This window comes from Rattus norvegicus, chromosome 1, assembly GCF_036323735.1.
Source record: "Rattus norvegicus strain BN/NHsdMcwi chromosome 1, GRCr8, whole genome shotgun sequence".
Lineage (NCBI taxonomy): Eukaryota > Metazoa > Chordata > Mammalia > Rodentia > Muridae > Rattus > Rattus norvegicus.
The window spans coordinates 52,208,317-52,228,628 of record NC_086019.1 but is presented as its reverse complement, the minus strand read 5'-3'; the positions used below and the strand labels follow the sequence as shown (position 1 = coordinate 52,228,628).

General features: G+C 41.4%; 1 protein-coding gene across 14 annotated transcripts in view; it reads left to right on the top strand.

The window, feature by feature from the left end:
- Positions 1 to 20,312, top strand: part of Prkn (parkin RBR E3 ubiquitin protein ligase) — a 1,193,833-nt gene that overhangs the window by 201,614 nt on the left and 971,907 nt on the right. For 2 of the 14 annotated variants that reach the window (XM_063272044.1, XM_039088717.2), the window contains exon 1: positions 12,899 to 13,144. In XM_063272044.1, coding sequence (XP_063128114.1) covers positions 13,057 to 13,144 — 88 coding nt within the window. In that variant the 5' untranslated portion in view covers positions 12,899 to 13,056. 14 annotated transcript variants of the gene reach the window in all.

Below are 20,312 nucleotides of genomic sequence, written 5' to 3'. Positions count from 1 at the left end.
TGCCAGGGGCTGCTGTAGACACAGAATCAGAGACCTAACTGTCAGAATTAGGGAACAGGGTAAGGCAGTGACAATGCCTAAGTTTTGAGTTGTCGTCTGTGGGTATCAAGCACCCTCTCAGCAACGACTCAAGGAGGAGAGGTGGAGGGGAGAGTCAGTGATGACTACCAAGTTAGGATAAAGCGATAGGTTCTCTAACATGACATACTTCATGCATGTATATTCATTTTTAACCATTTATCGGGCAGTTATTATGAGGCAGGCACTTACAACAAACTACTGAACAAAGGAGTCAAATATTTAATCTTATGGATGAGGTATGTCCAAGATGTAGTGAATGTTGCAGTGAATAAGAAAGGAAGGAAGAATTATCTGCAATGAGCCAAGTGACGGAGGGGATCAGGTGTCATTTCAAGTCATGGAGTTGAGAGGGTGTCTTCACAATGTCCACACTTCAGCAGAGGCCTCTGATGCTACCGGACATGTAAGGCAGCAGATTAATGGGAATGAGTCATAGCAGCTAGACTCAGTGTGTTTCTAGAGAACAGGTGCTTCTTTGTGCGACCCGGTTCTCACTGAGAAATGGGGAAGGAAATAGAAGATGCCTTACTAGTGGTTTATGTCTCAAAATGAGCAACTAGTTCTCAGTTATCTTTCCTAGCAATGAGAAAGTAGCACAATTCACTTAGTCTTAAACAATTGGATAGTTGGTAAAGAGGAAAAATGGCAGAAAAACAAAGACTGTACTGCAGATATTTTATTCCACAGTAGAAGTAGACTTAAAATAACATATAAAAATGATATGTCAAATTTCAATCACAATTAAAAGGGATATGATGCATGCCTGGGGCATAGATAAATATTAAGTGTTGACACACAGAACCAATGCCATGAATGATCCCTACTGCCTCCTGAGACACGCCCAAGGACCCCACAAGTCAAGTTGTAAGGACAAAGACAGGGAGCCAGGAAAAGTTATTTTCTTGAAGTAATTTATCACAGCCATACTTCATCAATACATGTATATATTTCTACATCATAAGAAAGGTAGGAACTATTTCTGCAATCAATCCCAAAGTAATAAGCTGGGCATGTTTCATTATTAGCTTCTCTTACAAACATAAAAAAATATATTTACAAGTATGACAAGCAAGCAAAAATATCTGTGGTTCTGGTATTTTCTTTCTGGTTAGTTATTATTTAGTGTTGTCGTCTTAAGAAATAATATAATAAAATATTGATATATAGAAATATATTAGAATATATCCATCCCCATATATCCAGGGGCTACAGACAGAAAGACAGAATGGGACTAAAACCTGGGTGTGGTATTCTAAAAAAACAAGTGTTAATTTAAAAATATTACGACATTTTTCCTCTAAACTAATTTTACTGCATTTGCAGGGGGCACGTAAGATCTATCAATTAATGCTGATTAATTTTCATATATTACGTTCTTTGGAAACAAAGTTTCCCTATTAACTTGTATAAGTGAAACACTCAAAGTTCTTTATATAATTAAAAAAATCCTCTACCTTTCATGGCTTGGACAAACAGACAAACAAACCAATACACACACACACACACACACACACACACACACACACACACACACACACCAATTAGATAAATATTGCCTCCAAGAAAAGCATCATTTTGTATATTGATGATGCCTTTGGAATTGTTTTCCCAACATCGTTCCCTCCTTTTTTAGGCCCATCAAACACAGTTGGCACTGCCCATGCACTCTTAGATGTGTGGTCTTCCACAGGAACGTGGGTATCCCATCCAGGACCACACCCTTAGCGACCACTGATTCTCCCTGCCCCAGTAGTTATCAACTGCTCAGAGCTAGGGATGTGACTTAGTGCCTACCTCCTCTGCCATGTGGGGACTTTGACTTGAACATGCCAAGGTCTTTTGTATGCTGTCTCAACTGCTGCGAATCCATATGTGCAACTGCCCTGCTATATCCAGAAAACACTGCCTCATTGTAGCCATCCACCGCCTCTGACTATCATGGCCTTTCTACCCCTCCTCCTCAATGATCAATGAGACTTGGAAAGAGGAGTTGAAATACTGATGTCCGGTTTAGGGCTGGGCACTCTGTTGTCTCCTGTTCTCTGCACCTTGACCAGTTGTAGTTCTCAACATCAATAATCATCTACTGCAAACCGAAGCTTCTCTTATAGAGCTGAATAGCCAGGCTATGGAAACAGCCTAGATGTCCATCAGTGAGGAGTGGGTAATGGCAGTGTCTGTGTTTACACAATGGAATATCATTTAGCTTTTAAGAAAAAGAAAACTTGGAGTAGAAAGATGGCACAGTTGGCAAGAGCACTGGCTGCTCTTACAGAGTTCCTGGGTTTGACTCCTAGCACCCTCGTGGCAGCTCAGGACCACCTGTAACTCCAGTTCTCAGAGATCTGCTTCTCTGGCCTTTGTGAGCCCTGGGCACATACATGTGGTATAAAAAACACACACACATACAAATGAATAAAACTCAAGAAAATACAATTCTGAAATCCACAGGTTAATGGGTAAAGCTAGAAAAATTCATTCTGAATGAGGTAACCCAGACCCAGGAAAACAACCAACCAATGTCTCCTCCTATTTGTGGATGCTAGCTTTAAATCTTCACCTACGTGTGTCCGACATGGAGCTGCTCCCGCAGAAGTGAGATTAGAAGCTGTCTTTTATGTCTTCATGATTCTGAACTTCTTTCTCTTACTTCTTATCTTTAATTCTTTTGCCTTTTTCTCCTCCTGCCCTGGGCTCATATAGCAACTGACAGAAAATTATGAAACAATGAATTTTATGAGTCAAGTAATGTGAAAATACATTCCATGCTTCTTTGACATTGTGCACCCAGATAAGGTGCCGCCCCACAAGCAGTCACCCTTCTGACAGTGCCCAGCTGTCTGACCAGTCTCGGGCTTGGGGTTCTTATCACAAAAATAAGAAATTGAAATTTCTCTACTTCATTTGGTGAATACATTTTCCAGGACTATCAGGAAACTAAGTAATTGTAATGCTGGTGTAATTTAATATTGAAATAAAGGCAAGTTTCATCAGAGAATAACTCATACCGTTTTGAATCAGTGGCAAAGCTTATCCAGGTAGCAAGAAGGAGCATGTGACTTCTATGTTAATTCCTTCGGGACTGCGTAGCTACAGTTGAGAAAATTGTTAGTACTGTTATCTTCGTGAACACATATATACTCAGTAACCTAAACATTGCTGTGACAAATTACCAAAATCAAATTTTTTTGTTTAAGATTGGTGGCTTAATGTTAGTCTGCTAAAAGGGCTTTCCTCCAGAAGCTGGGACATAGCGAGCACTCGCGCTGAGCTGACCACATGCCAGACGGCACACACAGTTGTGTAATATCACTGCAGCTCTCCCTCTGGGAATGCACCCCCACTAAGTCCTGAAAGCAAGGACATGAGTCCACATTGCAGACTTAGGAGGTGAGCCCACCATAAGGCAGCTGAGCTTTGCGTGAGTCCATTGCCTGCCATGTCTCATAGAGTTCTTCAATACAGAGTAGAATGGCGGAGGCCAGCGACAGCTCGTGAAGAAGAAAACAGCCTGCAAATGGGTGGTGGTAGCCGTTGCACGCAAATAAAGTACTTAATGCTACAAGCTTCACACTTAGACAGGAGAAATGATCAACGTTATTCTATCTACTTACCCATTATTTAAACATCCTTACCCCACATTTCAGCTCCTAGCTGCACTCTCCTTCAGATTTATCTGCAAATGCCTGACCCTAAATGTAATGACTTCAGTGTGCTCTTCAGTTAACTTCTCAAAGTGAGCATCTTACGTTATAATTTAAAATTCAGACTCACATCCGAGTTAAAGAAGAAATCTTGGAACTGCTTAAAATATAAAATAGATTCAAGGAAGTATAACAGATACATTTGGAAACTTAAGCAGTAAGACTGTTCTCCTGGCGGGAGTGGAGGTCACATTGTAATGGCCAGTGACAGTCAGCAACGTGGACTGCAAGGAACAATAATGAGCGATGTTCAGGGTAAGGAATCAAGGATGTGCTTATGTCTTATTTGAAGCACACGCCTGTGATCTAGAAGCACACGTGGATGTACTTGACATCATTAGTCTGATGGGAGCCCACCTAAACAGTGTCAGGCATCGTTAGTCAATGGCGATGTTTACATCCCCGAGTGGCTCAATTCTGCACTTAGGAATGATGCAGCTAACATCATTTATGGGGCTCCTTGTCGAGACAACGAGAACAACTTCTGAACCAAAATTCAGAGTCCCGTGAGTTAAGAGTATGAATTCATATTGATAGCGAAATGGACCACATGATAAAACTTCCAGAAGTTTTCTTTGAAGACAAGCAGAGTCTCACTATTAAGCCAGATGAACCTTGATAAGAGAAAAATTGTTAAAGCTTCAAGTCTGTCTTACAAGTTAATGATGATGCTCCCCATCATGTAGGAGCATTCCGTAAGCAGCTTCACAACACCGCTGACATGTTTAGTGCTGACCAGTGGGGAGTAGTTGAGAGCTAAGCCAGGTCACTCCTCAGAACACATGGAAGCTTGAGTGTCAGCCCTCTGACCTCCAACCCTGCCTTTGCTTCGCTAGATTTATTAAACTGATACTTGGGGTGAGGGACCAACCTGCAATGAAACTGGTGATAAAGTTGTCTTTGGAGAAGTTGGGGATTCTTAGAGCAGCCTGTCTGTGGGAATGAGAGCACGCTGAATGAGACTGTCACACAGACCGAAAGCCACCCTCCCAACCCCAGCCATTTAGAAAGAAGAAAGGACAGTGGGAAGGTGGAGGGGTTGAGAGAGGGCAATGGGAAGAAGAGGGAAAGAGGGCAGGGAGGTATCAGAGCGGTCATTATACATCTATCACGTAGCCATTGATACAGAGGAGTCATTATACATCTATCACGTAGCCATTGAGTCGCAGTGAATGAGGATGTGACTTTGAAAGTTCGTTGTGCTGTGTATGCAAGTGCTGTGTTACTTAAGGAAGTCACATCAGATTTCACTGTTTTCAAGAACGAAAGTAAAACCATGATACACGATTTCAAAATCTGAGAGCAGAGAACACAAAGCTCTATCATCGTTCTACGGTGCTCTACAAGGTTCATTTACTCAATTATTGGTCGTGCCTGCTCTTACGCTATTATAGTATATTCCCGGTCGAGACCCGCTCAATTTAGATGGAGTCTTAAGAGTGAACATAGTGCTGTCCTCTCCTAATCAGCGCACAAGTTTTCCAAGTGAGTGGAAAACGAGGTAAACTGGCTTTTAAATTGGCACCAGGGACAAAGGGATGGCTAGACTCCTCTCCGTGGAGCACGCTTCCTGAGAACACGGATATTTTAAAGCTTACACAAGGTGCCCCTTTTTATTTCAAAACAGACATGGCATTTTTTTTTTGATGAAAAGAAAGACTTGTATTTGATTTCAGCCAAGTGTTCACTTTTATTTTTACAACATGATTTATGGGAGTCAAAAGCTAAAACAAAACCCAGCTCATGTTGAAACTATGATGCTGAGCTCGTCCACACAGTGGACACTGCCAAGAGCATCTCACTTACCTTCCAAACCCACCACAGCCTCATGGATGATAGCAGAGGACAGAAGATACCTGGGTCAGCACAGAAGACACGTTATAGCTCCTAGCAACGGTAGCAAACATCGTCTACTCCTTCATTTTAATGGGACAGTGTTAAAGGGGTCTAGTGAGAGCTGCACATGCACAGGGTCTGGTGTCAAAGAAGAGCCCAAGGAAGCTGCCTCTGCTTGCTAAGGAGGCCTTCTGTGCAAACACCCTTTCAAGACAGTGTAACTCTGAGGCAATGAAGCCTTTGCAGAAAGTTGGGGTACCCTTGAAGAACTGTCTCTCAAGAACAAGATTTGGGGTTCTGATTCTTCCTGTGCAACGATACTGTTAAAAGAAGATAGTGGAATGTTTCTGCTTTGAGAAATCAAATATTTCCATTATGTCTTTCCAACATGGAATTATGTGAAGTAAGCTAGGAGGGTAGTCTTAGTTTGATCATGAAACAAGCTGCAAGCAGGACTAAGTGACTTACACATGTGCTGCTGAGACTTTGTGTCCCACCAAGCACCGACGTGTTCACAGAAGAGCTTGGCATAGCCTGTCCTAAAGCAAGTTCTCATTTCACCCTACCCTTGACCATTTGGGTCATAGCCCTACCATCCTGTGGACCAGTTATGTATTTATTTGCCTTACTGGGCCACTCAGTGATGTAATTACACATTGACCTGGAGAACTGTTTTTGATAAAGGGCAGGACGTATAACTCTGTTATTTCTGGGCGTACAGTTTAAAGCTCACATTGGAGATATGATTTTCTGTCTTTGTCTCTGTCTCTTACACACACACACACACACACACACACACACACACACACCAACACAAACAGAGACACACACAGTTTGTCACCAAGCTCAGGTTGAAAAGGAGCTGCTGTCTCAGTATCAGTGCTCGTGTCTGAGCCGGAGCTGCCGGGAAATGCCATGCACATCTGCGTGTCTGATGTCCACACGAATCAGTGTCGGCCTACTACTTGTGAAGCGGAGGCACAGTCATGGTGCTCATCTTCTGGAATGTTATTCTTTTAGAATGTAGACATGTAGAGACTTGAGGTTTTCTTTTTGCCTACACAAAAACCACAGCTCCCATGTTAAAGAGAATAAGAAACAGTTTGTTCTGGAGCCATGCGAGTGACCGTAACCCAGGAACAAGCATTTAGGTTACTTCTAATTCCCTGTTCCGGCGTGGAAGCAGTTTCATAATGTTACTGAACGAAGAACCGTGAACCAAGGCATGTTTAAAATACACAGGTCTGTACATCAGAAAGTTGTTTACATGAAGACTGGGGAGCTTTTCTATAGGTTCACGATGCTGTCTAATGGCAGTCTTAACTTTGGGGTTGGTAAAAGCTAGTAGTCTGTTAATAGATCCCCAAAGGCTTTATCTATTAGTCACAAAATGTTAGTTCAAACTCAGAGATAGAGCCCAAGAACAGGTAACTAACCTCTGGATCTGCAACATTCCAACCTCCCCACAACGCTGGTGTTCTGCCAGTCAGTCAGTCTCTGTAGGCACGCTTCTTTTCAGTAATTCTTGTTCACTCTTTCAGTGTGTGTGATGGCCAGGATGCTGCCCATTTGTGAAGGCGTTGCTTTAATATCACAATCTTTTCATGAGAGAGAAAGCTCAGCCTGTTAAAAGCTTCCAGGAGTCCTAAATTCCCAGGATCCCAGCAGACCAGCTGGCTTGTGCTCACCGATGCAAACACATTCCTACACAACTGACAACCTTGTGCTTAAGAGATGCGTAGTGATTTCCAAAAGCAGAATCAGTAAAGTAGACTTTAGTCTGTGGCTGCAAAACTGGAGGCGCCTGGGCGTCTTGCGTTCTTTCCTCTCTCCATCCTAAGCGAGGCTTTATGGATACTCGCGCTCTGGCTTCACCGCTGCCGCCGCCTCAGCATTTTCTATGCTGCACACAAGCTTGGCTGTAGTGTGCACCACATTCCTGCACCATTTTCAAGTTCCATTCTGTCCCTGGGTCATGTTCATTCCGGTGACATCACTTGCTATCACTGTGGCTAACACATAGTTATTTATTTGGTAAATATTTATTGGTGCATTGACGAGGAGTCCTGTTGTCACCAGCAACTCTGTCTGGATCGTATTACTACAATTTCAGAGCATATGAACACTAGAACAGTGTGACTTGAGAGAGAACTTTTGGTATTAAATGTTGAAACGTGTTTCCTGTTTCCATACGATTAACACCCTTCTCTGTCCTTACCGTCGTCAGAAGTATTGCAGCTCTCAACTATTTTCTGCAAATCTTTGCCACATCATAAAAGCAAACAGATGCATAATGATGACATTTCCAACAATCACAACTGCTGGCTTCTGTCATAGGTAGAACTCACATTAAAACAGAGGGTGCGGTGTTTGTTTGCTTATTACAAACACCAGTGGAGTCTGATAGATGTGTGCTGGTCTCAGGATGGGGACAGTGAAATACAATACAGCCTCACTTCACTATAACTCACTCACTGTAGCAGTCAGGCCTCTGCAGCTCTCACCCGTTTAAAATACCACAAGATTAATGCATGTTCATCAGTTTGGACTTCTCCCCCACAGTGGTCTGATGTCGGACTCAGGATGTAGCCCAAGCCACTCTTGAATTTCTGATTCTCTTGCCTCACCTTACAGAGCTGAGATCACACGTGGGAAGTGCCACATGCAGCACCTTAGACCATTTTCATTACCTATAAAAGGAAGTCTCCACCTGTACCAGTAACCCACTCCTCCCAGTGCCTTCCATCGGCTGTGGAGAAATGGAGGTAGTCCTCAGGCTCTCACTGTTGCCATTTCTGTCTCGGGGTCTGCCTGTTCTGGACATTAAACATGAGCAGCATGGTACATGAGCTTTACTTTTCTGCCCTGTTTCTTTCATGGAGCATAATGTTCCTAAGTTTCATCCGGTGCTAGCATGAACCAATGACTTAACTCCTAAAGGCAAACAACACACACTGTTTTTATCAGTTATGTGTTCCGGTGTTCATATGGCATATGTGCTGTGTGTTCATATAGCATGTGTGCTGTGTGTTCATATGGCACATATGCTGTGTGTTCATATCTCATGTGTGCTGTGTGTTCACATGGCATGTGTGCTGTGTGTTCACATGACACATGTGCTGTGTGTTCATATCTCATGTGTGCTGTGTGTTCACATGACACATATGCTGTGTGTTCATATCTCATGTGTGCTGTGTGTTCAAATGGCAGGTGTGCTGTGTGTTCATATGGCACGTGTGCTGTGGGTTCATATCGCATGTGTGCTGTGGGTTCATATTGCACGTGTGCATTCATCCTCTTGCCAGGTGATAGTCTCCCAGTGCTGTCTCTTGACCTCACATTCATTTTAACTGTGGAGATGGTGTTCAGTTTGTGAGTAGACACCTAAGACGAGAATTAGCAAGGCAGATGGTAGCTCTGTGACTAAGTGTTTGAAGAAACGCCTGAGTCTTTAGTGCCTTGCCATCTTACCCTACCAGCACGTCTGAGGGTCCCAATCCCTCTGTGTCTGTAGAAACAAAGATACCTCAAATCTATTTCCAACATTGTTTAAGAATATAATGCCATTTGGTGTTGAATGGATAGCTCTTTCCCAACTCATTTTGAAAAGTCACCTTTGGTACCATTTATTGAATGGTGTACACACACACACACACACACACACACACACACACACACACATATATATATATATGATACATTAATCTAAAAAATTATACCAAGGCAGCCACTTAATCCTTCCCAAGTCCTTAGAAAATAAATACTATTTTATGCTTGAAGATATTAAAGCCCCCAAAGTTAAGTGGGACAGCAAGAAAGTTGAGAAGCAGCTTTGGTCAGACTCTGTTTTCAAGCCTGGACTCGACACTGCCAGAAACTCTGCTGAGAAGGTGGGGCTACATTTGTGAATAGTTTCATATTTATGCTTTTAGCCTTCCTTTTACTATCTACCCAATCATTTGGTTAGCCATTAATAGGGATTTGTTGCTAAGTGAGACATAATCAAGTCTGTTATTTTTTATGCTAAGCCCAGTACTGCCATCGATAACTGTGTACTCTGTACCTGCAGTCTTATGCCAGTACTAATAGTATTGGTTCATGTAGTGCTGTCTTTAGGCTATAACTTTATAAATATTGAATTCATAAGTTGAGAATTTATATTGGCTCACAATGACACTCCTTATTTTAGTCAATAAAAGGATTTATTTGTACTTGTTTTATGTCTAGAATTACACAGAAAACTCATTTGTAATGAATACATAAATAAATTGCTACCATGGCAGCCATTAAAAGAAAAATGGAACAAAATCTGTGTTAATTGCATTCACAGTTGCTGAACTATCCAGGCTCTGAGAGGGAAAGACAAGCACTAGGGTGATTTAACCATGGGATATGCTTACACAGTACTGGGTTTTCCTCAGGATACTCTTATCTCAGGAGCTATTTTTTCTTGACTCCTATAAACATTTTGTTAATGCAAGTGAAATTTCAAAAATGTCTGAAAATTTTCAATAGAAAATAAGAAGGAATAAATTTACCTCCAAAAAATATTTCATCGGTAGTTGAAACAAAACAAAATTCCATTACTGTATGGTCTCCAGGGTCTGTTTCTGCACCAGTAATGATCTTTCCTGTTGGTGCTTACTTAAAGTCAGGCTTGTTACAGTCTGAGTTTCTCTCTTTATATTGATCAGCTCCATGGTAAATTTAGCCTCTGATCACATTAGTCAGTAATCTCCAAACTGTTCTGCCCAGACATCCCATAAAAGTAATAAAGTTGTGTTCTTCTTTGCACATTTTAAGTTAATATAAAAATGAATTCTTGGATGGCAAAATATGGTATCATTTAAATGGCCTGTTTCTTACTGGTGAGCTCTATTTCTTTTACACTGGTCAGCAGGACTGACTACTGTCAGTTACCCTATCATCATGGCTCCCATGGTTTCTAGCTAGTCCACGTAGTAAAGTTTTATTTGCGCTGTAAAATTAGAACTCAGAGTGAGTCTGGCCTGGCAAAGGAGAGACAGTCTGTGTATGTTGACATGACCAACAGACCCCACAGACATGAGAGTTTCCTCCAGCAGGGGCTCCTGCTGGGAGAAGGAAAAGGTGCCAACAGGAGGGGGACTTATCTCCCAGAAAGATGACATGTGGTCCTACCGGATGCAACCAAATCCCAGAACCACACCTCAACCGACTGCGTAGGTGTTCATAGCTTTGGTCTTTTACTTAAACGTTAACCTCACTTGAGGGCCTGAAAGACAGATTTGCAGGCACTCATGTTCCCTCTCCCCAGTGTGGCCATTTTGAATGAATCTCCCCTTCTGCTTGCTATTGTTCAGGCTCTTCTCATTGGCTGATGGAAGGTGGTGGGCAGACCTGACGTGGAACACAGGCTGTTACCTGCCATGTTTGATAACAGAAGCTCCTCTGCCTGTGTCCACAGTCAGCTCTACCTCCTCCCTCACTGCAGACGTACAGAGATTCCAGGCATGCAGTCTCCCGGCTGGCTTTATGTGGGCTCTGGGGTCCAAACCTACGTCCTCAGACTTGCATGGCATTTCCTTTATCCACTGGGCCATCTTCCTGGCCCTTTGTTTGTTTGTTTGTTTGTTTGTTTGTTTTGTTTTCCTAATTTGTAAGACAGATCTGTATATGGGTATCTTACCCTTTGCTGTAATGAAATGGGCTCATCATCCTGTTTTTCCTTTTAATTTCTATAGTTATAAGCACATGTTAATAAGTAATAGGGATTAAATATAGACATATGTTTTATTATATCATCATTTCATTCTTTAAATGTCTAAAACCTGCAATGTAACGACAAAAAATATTTAGTAATTCTTTGTTACGAATACATCAATTGTCTACAAATACACCAATCAATCACTTTCCAACCAAATTGAGTACATTTTAATCTTGTTAAAAATAATTATGAACCACTTATTTTTAAAATGCTAAAATAAGTTATTTACTTACTCACTTTCTAGGAGGTGTACCAAACAGATCTCAGAAAGTTTACAGTTCATTTAGTTTGTATGCTAGCCTAGCATTTAGAAGTCTTGATTAAATCTGATATATTTAGAAAATATTGGGAAAAATGAAATACTATACATTTAACACACATTTGTTAAATAATACTAATATTTACGTATTTTTATATTTTATATTTATATGTAAGTATATTATATTTATATAATAAACTTGTAACTAAGTTTATCTTACTTTAGGTATTATATCAAAGCCTTGGAACTATATATTTGACTGTAGCAGTTTGTAGAAAATGCTTTCCTTTTGACATGATTAGTAGAACTAATTGCTTTTAAATTGTCCTACCAATCAGAGATAATTTGCCATAAAAAGTATCTGAATACCTTCTTTGTTATGTTTGCGATGTTATTCCTCAGTGGCTAAGAGTTCCGATGAGTGAGTGAGTGATTTGCTGTATGGGGAGAGGACAGATGTGTGGACGGAGGGTGAGTAGGTGCAGGGTAGGAGATGGGAGGTGGAGCGTGGAAGGTAGAAGATGTATAGATGAACAGATGATGGGTGGAAGGATGTACAGTAGACGATCGAGAGCGAGGATAGGGGAAGAGAAAGGATGGGTACACGAAAGAGGGTGGAAGGTGGAGCAAAGGCAGGCTAGGTAAGGAAAGGAACTTTGCCAAGAGTTTTGCTTCCTGGATAAAATATCACAATTATTTATTATTATTATTATTATTATTATTATTATTATTATTATTATTATTAACAGTAGCCTTAGTTCTGGTCTGTCTGAGACTGTCTGAAGATGATAGTGGTAATTCACTGATCCCCTGTTTTTCTGTTTGAATTCAGAATAACCCAACCCAAATAACACAAAATAGTCTGAGAGAAAATGACTCTCTCTAATGCCAATCTTAACCTTACTGTAAAGGTAAAGAACTCTGCTGTAGGCTATTGAGACTTCTCCATAACTAACAGTATAAATTGTTCTCTTGGTCAACCTGCAGTGGTGCACACAGACACCAGACAAGAGGGAGAGGTCTCTGAACATACCAACCATGAACATGGTTTTAGGCATACTGGATTTATTGGGAGGGTACATGAGCCTTTGGAGGTGGAAGAGCTACTCTCTCTCCTTCGTCCTCTGTGGCCAGGGCTAACAGTTCAGTGTAAAAGTTAAGCTTGCAAAAGCAAGAGATTGGGAGCCCTGGGATGCCTGTTTCTGCCCTCCTTGTAAATAGTAAGCAAGCCCCTCTTCCTCTTTACTCATCTTGTAGGTGGGAATAGTAAATGCTGTCCCAATTATCTCGCCATGCTCCTGTGAAGATTAACTGAGATAATGTCCGTACAAGCACTTCGAAAATAGAAAGCTGTATCTGAGCCAAAGATAGCGCTATCAGGACACCACCATCACTTGAGATCAATTGCTAGGCACTCCACAGCATAGTGCATGGAACTCCGGGAGAAGAAATGGCTACAGTTATCCAAACATCAGTACTGCATATTCGACGTGGAAACACAATTACTTCTAAGACATGGTGGGATTCTAGTAAAAGTAAATAATGATTAAAATTTACAGAATTGTACTTTCCTTGTATTAATTTCTTTAATTATCATGACCACTGTATGAAGTAATTACTATTATTATTTCCTACTTGACTTAAGATTGATGGAAGGAGAGTAACTGTGAACCACAGTTACAGAGGTCACAAGGAGGGCAGAGGTAAATGTCAAGTCCAGGAAGCAGTTCCTGAGGCCAGGATTACAGCCATGGCATCGGCCTCTTGTTAGATACATTCTTAATTGCATTCCCTACCTCCCATTCTTCATCTCTCATAGTGCTAGTCAGAGATTAAGGAAGGAAATGGAGGAATTCATCCCAGAAATGAGGAAAATTAGAAAGCCAAGGGAGAAAGGGAGGCCAGTGCATAGTCAGGTGGACATAAAGAAGTGTTAGAGCCATGGTGAAATTCTAGGGGCTGCTCTTTCCTGGGACACTAACTCTCTCACCTACCAGAGGGGTTCAGAGTCCTAATCTGTGGTCTGTCTCCAGCCTGGGAAGCTGAGAGCATGAGGAGACATGAATATAGCCACATGAGGTTCAAAGCACTTCTAACTGGACCAGGGAGGAATGGGAAGGCAGGACATGTGACTTACAAGCTCTCTTGAATTTCCAAGTGGTGACAACACATAAAGGTTCATTGGATATCAGCTAATCAAACCCTAGTATATCTCCTACTCTCCACTCATTTTCGCCTCCTGTATATCTGCTCTCAGCAAATGCTATCCTGTCCACAGGCACTGTCCTCTGCACAGACGCTGCCCTCTCCACAGATGTTGCCCTCTTTGCAGACACTGTCCTCTCCACATTCTCTGTTCTCTTGTCAGACACTGTCCTCTCCACAGACACTGCCCTCTCCACACACACTGTCCTCTCCACAGACTCTGCCCTCCTCACAGACACTGTCCTCTCCACATTCTCTGTTCTCTTGTCAGACACTGTCCTCTCCACAGACACTGCCCTCTCCACACACACTGTCCTCTCCACAGACTCTGCCCTCCTCACAGACACTGTCCTCTCCACATTCTCTGTTCTCTTGTCAGACACTGTCCTCTCAACAGACACTGTCCTCTCCACACACACTATCCTCTCCACACACGCTGTCCTCTCCACAGACATTGTCCTCTCCACAGACTCTGCCTTCCCCACAGATTCTGTCCTCCCCACATACTCTGTCCTCTTTACAGATACTGACCTCTCCTCAGATGCTGTCCTCTCCACAGTCTCTGTCCTCTCCATAGTCTCTGTCAGAGAGGACCTCAGATCCCTTGGAGGTGGAGTTGGGGACTTTTTGAGATGTCCCATGTGTACTAGGATTTGAACTCTGATCTTCTGTAAAAGTAGCCATTTACCCCCGAGCCATCTCCTTAGGTCTTGTCTCCAGTGTTATTTTTAATAACTTAATCATTATTACGGATGTACTGTTTGTTCATTTTTACTGAGGTCCTATCTTTATTTGTATTTCCTCACCTTTTTCTGTCTTTGTATTTTCCCATCTCTCATCTGGAATAACACACTGTGTTTAATTATTGCATCCCCTTGGGTTCTTCTAGACTCAGATCATATTTCAGACATGTGTTGCTTTAGTGACCTTGAGGTTTTGAGTTGTGACCAGGCATTTTTGCAATGCTTATCAGCCGTTTTTTATCTGATGTTCTTCTTGGAGATTAGACTGGGGTTGTAGGATTTCAGGTGGGAGCCCACAGAAGAATGGGCCATTCTCAGTGTCCCCTTTCCTGCTGGCCTCCTCACCAAGGAGTGTTTGTCAGGCACCCCCACTGTGGAGGACCTCTGGTTCTCCATGCACATAGGAAGTTACTGTGCATATATGCTCTGCACCTTTGGACAGTTATCCTCTGACTGAGCTTCTGTCAGGTTCCCTTCTACCTTCACGCTAGAGGGGTTCACCACAAGGTGAGTGGCAGAATTTGTGCACTCCTTTTCTGGCTCTTTTCCTTCCAGGATTGCCTTTCTCCTCAGAAGCAAATCCCTCAGGTCTCAGCCTCTTGCTTCACTTAAGACAGCACTGAGGCTTTGCTTACAGGAAGGCTCCCAAGGATAACCACTCTGATACAGTCTATAGTCAATTGAAAGTCTGTATTCCAGTCAACTGGAACTACTCTCAGGCATTTGGGACCCAATTGTAACCCGAGTATGTGTGTCCAGAACACTGGATTTTTGAAGCTTCAGTTGGGTTTCACCAGAGGAGGCAGTTTAACAGATGCTAAGATAAACTCCCTAGGGCACCTTGACCTTGGGGTCCTAGAACATGTTTTGGTAATTTTCCATGGATTGTCCATCAAGGAGATCAAATTCCAATTAAACCTGAAATGCCCTCATCAAGACCAGAAGATACAGGAACCTCTGCACTGTCTTGCCCCGTCACAAATAAAGTAACGAATTTGCAATTCACTAATCTAAGATTATAAAATACTATATGTAAATATTCATGGATACTGCACATGTATATAAATACATATGTGTATTTACTTTATAATTATTCCTTAGGCCAGGATATCACAAATTCTGATACATTCTATATATAATATTACAATAGTATAGCTATGTTCTGACATATAGTAGATTTGCTCTTCATAGCCAGGGACCTAGAGCCTGTGAGCAGATGCCCCTCTGTTCCTTTGTTTAAGATTCCCATGCTTGGGCCATCATGTGACTCAACATGGCATTGGGCCCCTCTTTCACTTAGAAAATAAAACTTTCTATCTCTTAGTCTGAAAATCTTAACTTCCTAGTGGATTCCTGCCCCACATTGGGCGCCACCTACAGCAGTATATTAAAAAAAAATTGCACAAACGGTTCCCATGAGTTCCTACTCTAAGCAGATTTGTGCGCTCTTGCTGTTTTTCTGTCAGCCACTTTCACACACTGTACCTTGGTGGTTGTTACCATGCCTGAGACTCATATCACGTTCAGCAGGCCATGCTAGCATGGCCCCAGGTCATGCTAGCCCCAAGCATTATATAGCCTAGCATGGCTTCCTGTCACAGACTCTGTTCACACTCCCAACAACCCAGTTAAGTCAAGACTCAACAAAGTGGAAGCCAACAACCAGATTTATATGTTAAAAGCTCAATGTACAATACATCCACACAATTAACTTACAGCCAATTAATAAGGATATAAACCATCCACCTAGATAAGATATAGTTTTCTTGTCTAGATACACAAAATCCTATAATTATCCATTCCTTAAGAATATTCATAACAACCTGTGTCTATGTAAAGGTACACGGCAAGGATCATTTACATCTGCTTCCATGGTATTTCTCCTGCTGCTCTCCCCTCACTCCAGTTGCCTCTCTCTAAAACTTTTCTCCCACCCATCCTTCCTTATCATTCAATGACAGGCCTTGTACTATTCTATACCTGTCTTCACCTGCATAATGACATCAACCTACAACTTGCATGTATAAATATACATCTATAAATGACTACACATAAATATTCATTGTTATTACTTTTAATTAATAGATTATTATATCTATGTGGGTGTTTTGTTTGCATGCATGTCCGGGTACCATGTACATGCCTGTTGACTGCAAAGGCCAGAAGATATCAGATCTGGGTGTTAGGAATTGAACATAGGTGCTCTGAAAGAGTAGCCAGTACTTTTGATGGCTAAGCATTTCACTGGCACCTTTGTTATTATTACTTTGTATTCTAGATTTTAATGACTGGAAGTATATCACAAATTATATGGACAGTTCCAGGTAAGTGACTAGTAAGTTACAAGCCTCTACTGGGTGATTTGAAGAATGAATATAAACAGTCAAGATTGAAAACAGGTTTACTTTATGAATGCTAAATCCTTTCTGTAGGCTTTGGTCATCTGTAGTAAGACAAAACAAAACAAAATTGGGACAAACTAAAGCACTTACAAGATGCTACAAGTGTGCAGGGAGAGTTTGGTGGCCAAGCCTGGGAGTGGTATACCAGGGTCTTAGAGCTTAGAAAAGTAGCCAGAGTCTGGATCATGAAGGGCTTTGTGTCCAGAGTCAGGATGGAGTCCTTCCCTCTGAGGGTAGAAGAAACCCAGGGACAGCCAGTGTAGGGAAGCCATACGTGTTGATCGACAGTCCAGAAAAGCACATTTTCTGCCTGGCCTGAATCAGAGATGGACAACTCTGGAGTTCAGAAGCAATGTAGGCAACTCTGCATCATTTTGAGAGATAATGGCAGCTGGGAACATGTGGCATTGATGAAGAGGGAGAGAGTTAGATGGTTAGGAATATGCTATGGATGTAATTAAGAAAATTCAGGAACCGTTCAAAGACAGTGACAATAATGCAAGGTGCTGGGACCATTCAGAAAAGCATTCATTTCACTGCACTTCTTAGATGCTGGCCAAACACTTCTAATCTAGTAGATGCCCATATCTAGAGTTCCAGGGAGACAAGTCTGAACAAGAGGTGTAGGAGTCCATTACTCTCATTGTATTACAGCCCTCTATTAGATGAAGCCACTTGGGACTACACTCATACTAAAGAAAAGGCATCCTAATATTTATTGGTTATTCCAAATATGTAGGTGCAACAAAGGTAGGGAAACCATAAGATGAAATTACAGAAGTCTGCCCTGTGCTCCAGGGAAATACCAGGAGAAAGTAGAGACAGATGCCAAAGGAAAAGAATATTGTAAATCTTAGAACAAACTACATGGAATGTCTCTGATCCAAAAAAAGGTAATGATGGATTAAAAATATGAAGACTACCGATTTGCCACAAACACTCTTCCCAAATGGGTTTCTGCAATGTGTATTTCTTTCAAATAGACATCAGAAATATAAGTAATTCTCAATAAAATTCCCCATGCAGAAAATGGAGTAGCAACTAAGGGGGAGTGTGAACATGTGACTTTTGTTTATTTGCTTGTTTGTCCGTTTTCTTGTTTCAAGCAAGAGCTACCAGACTTAGAGATAGTTCTCAAAGAAAGAGAAGGAAAGCCTCATCAGGGGACACTTGGAAATATATACCTGAGAAGTTTTTAACTACCAGAACAAAACTTGCCCTTGGTATTTACTAGGGTGCAGCTGGGGCTGAAATCCTATAGAGTATAGGGCAGTCTCTCCCTTTGGAGCCAGGTCTTGCCCTAGTAGATGCACAGAGTCCATATAGAAGTTGATATTAGTTTTCTGTCTTGGGCTTGCTTTTGTTTGATTTCCTCAGCTAAAATGCTCAGCTGCGCATGATTCTTCATAACAGCAAATGTACATTTTCACCAAATGTTGACAGCCTGGATTTCCTGTCAATTAGTCTTAACTTGTATCACCAGCAGGGAAATGAAAGCCAGGGGTTAATTGATATGGACCCATTCCTGAACAAATCCCCAAAACACTGACAGGAGGGTGAGGCAGTCCCACTCTGCCATCCCCAGAGAAGGAGTAAAATAGCCCTTGGGTGGTAGACAGATCAAGTAAGATCATGATCACAAAAAAACCCTGTACCCTGCTTAGGCCACACCATTGAAACAACCTTGAAGGTACCATATGGGTCTACTACCCAATGATGCCTCTCCCCAACAAACTCCCATTTACTTTCTTATCCTTTAGGTTTTCAGGACACTAGTGAGAGATGACAGGGGTTGGGAGAGTGTATTTTCCCAGCTCTTAAAATGGAAATGTCAAGCTTGAGACAAGACAGGAGGCCTTGTCTTCAAGAAAGTGGCCATTGCATCTCATAGTTTTTCTTCTCAGTGTATTATGTCATTGACGATCCACCTACTCACATCATTTGTTGAAGGTGATAAGACACTTCAGATGTTGCAAGAAGTATTATAATAAACTGAAGGAGGAGAAGAAAGAGAAGAAGAGGAGGAGGAGGAGGAGGAGGAAGAAGAACAAGAACAAGAAGAACAAGAAGAACAAGAACAAGAAGAACAAGAACAAGAAAATATACAATCAAATGTCAGAAAATGATGACTAGCCAAATTTCTCTCTTAGCTCTTAGAATAATTTGGGTCCATTATGGTGATAAGACCTGAGAAATCTGCTTTACCCAGTGCTTTCCTGAATACTAGTTAATTTTTCATAGTACACAACGAACAAATGCTATGGTTTTAAAATTATCTCCAGCCCCTCCAGACAGCTCATGTAAGAAACTGTTTTCAGGAAGAGCTCTTCTGCTCTGTGGCTGTTTCTGAAATGAAATCACGGGAATATGGAACAGGCTCTGGAGGTGGTATATGATCCCACTGATTGTCTCAGTAGACAATCCAACCAGGAGTGGCAGATACCGGACAATTTATCCTAAGTTATAAAATTAGAAAGAAGGGTGGCCAGGAATCAAGTTACTGTTTGCCTGACTCTAAAGTGTCTTGCTTTCCGTGAGAGAGAACACTGGGTCTCTCTGCCTCTCCATACTCAAGAATCATGGCTGGAGTTGAGAAGCTGTACAGACCGGATTTGGTATCCACATGACATTTGCATATTGAACTGCCCACCTTCTTAAGATGTTCCTCTTTAGCCTATGCAAGAATTACAGTTGGTTGATACAATAGGCTTAGTTGCTCGTTTTATTATAAAATCAATTTGTATCACAGGCTTACTATTCAAAAGTATCTATTTGTATATAATTTTCATAATTTATAAAAAGTGAATTTAAGACTATTTATAGAACAACGAACACTTAATAAAACCTAAAACATGATTTGAATAGTTATACAGATAATTTGTAATTTCATTTCTGCTACTACTATTATTTCACCTTTTTCCCCTCAATTTCCTTCAAAAGTCCTGCATTTACAGGAGGATTTTCATGACTTAAACCCTTGGGGAAACACATTAAAACAGAGTCTTTTGGGGTTTTTAATATAGTTGCATAGTGCCTTTAGTGTAGTTTCCAACAACTTCTTTCTACATCGCCCCCATAGTGTTGTCTTTTTTTAAAAATCTATTTACAGTAGTAGAAAACACAGTAAGATTTAGAACTTGATCACATCTTTGTCCCTTGTAACCCCCGTTCTGTGATTTAACTGATGGATTGATTGTTTTGATCTGAGATGTTATGCATACATGACTGCTGTCAATATATTTTTACTTTGTCACCTGTATTTTCAAAGGTGTTGAATGAAATCACACACACACACACACACACACACACACACACACACACACACACACACACACA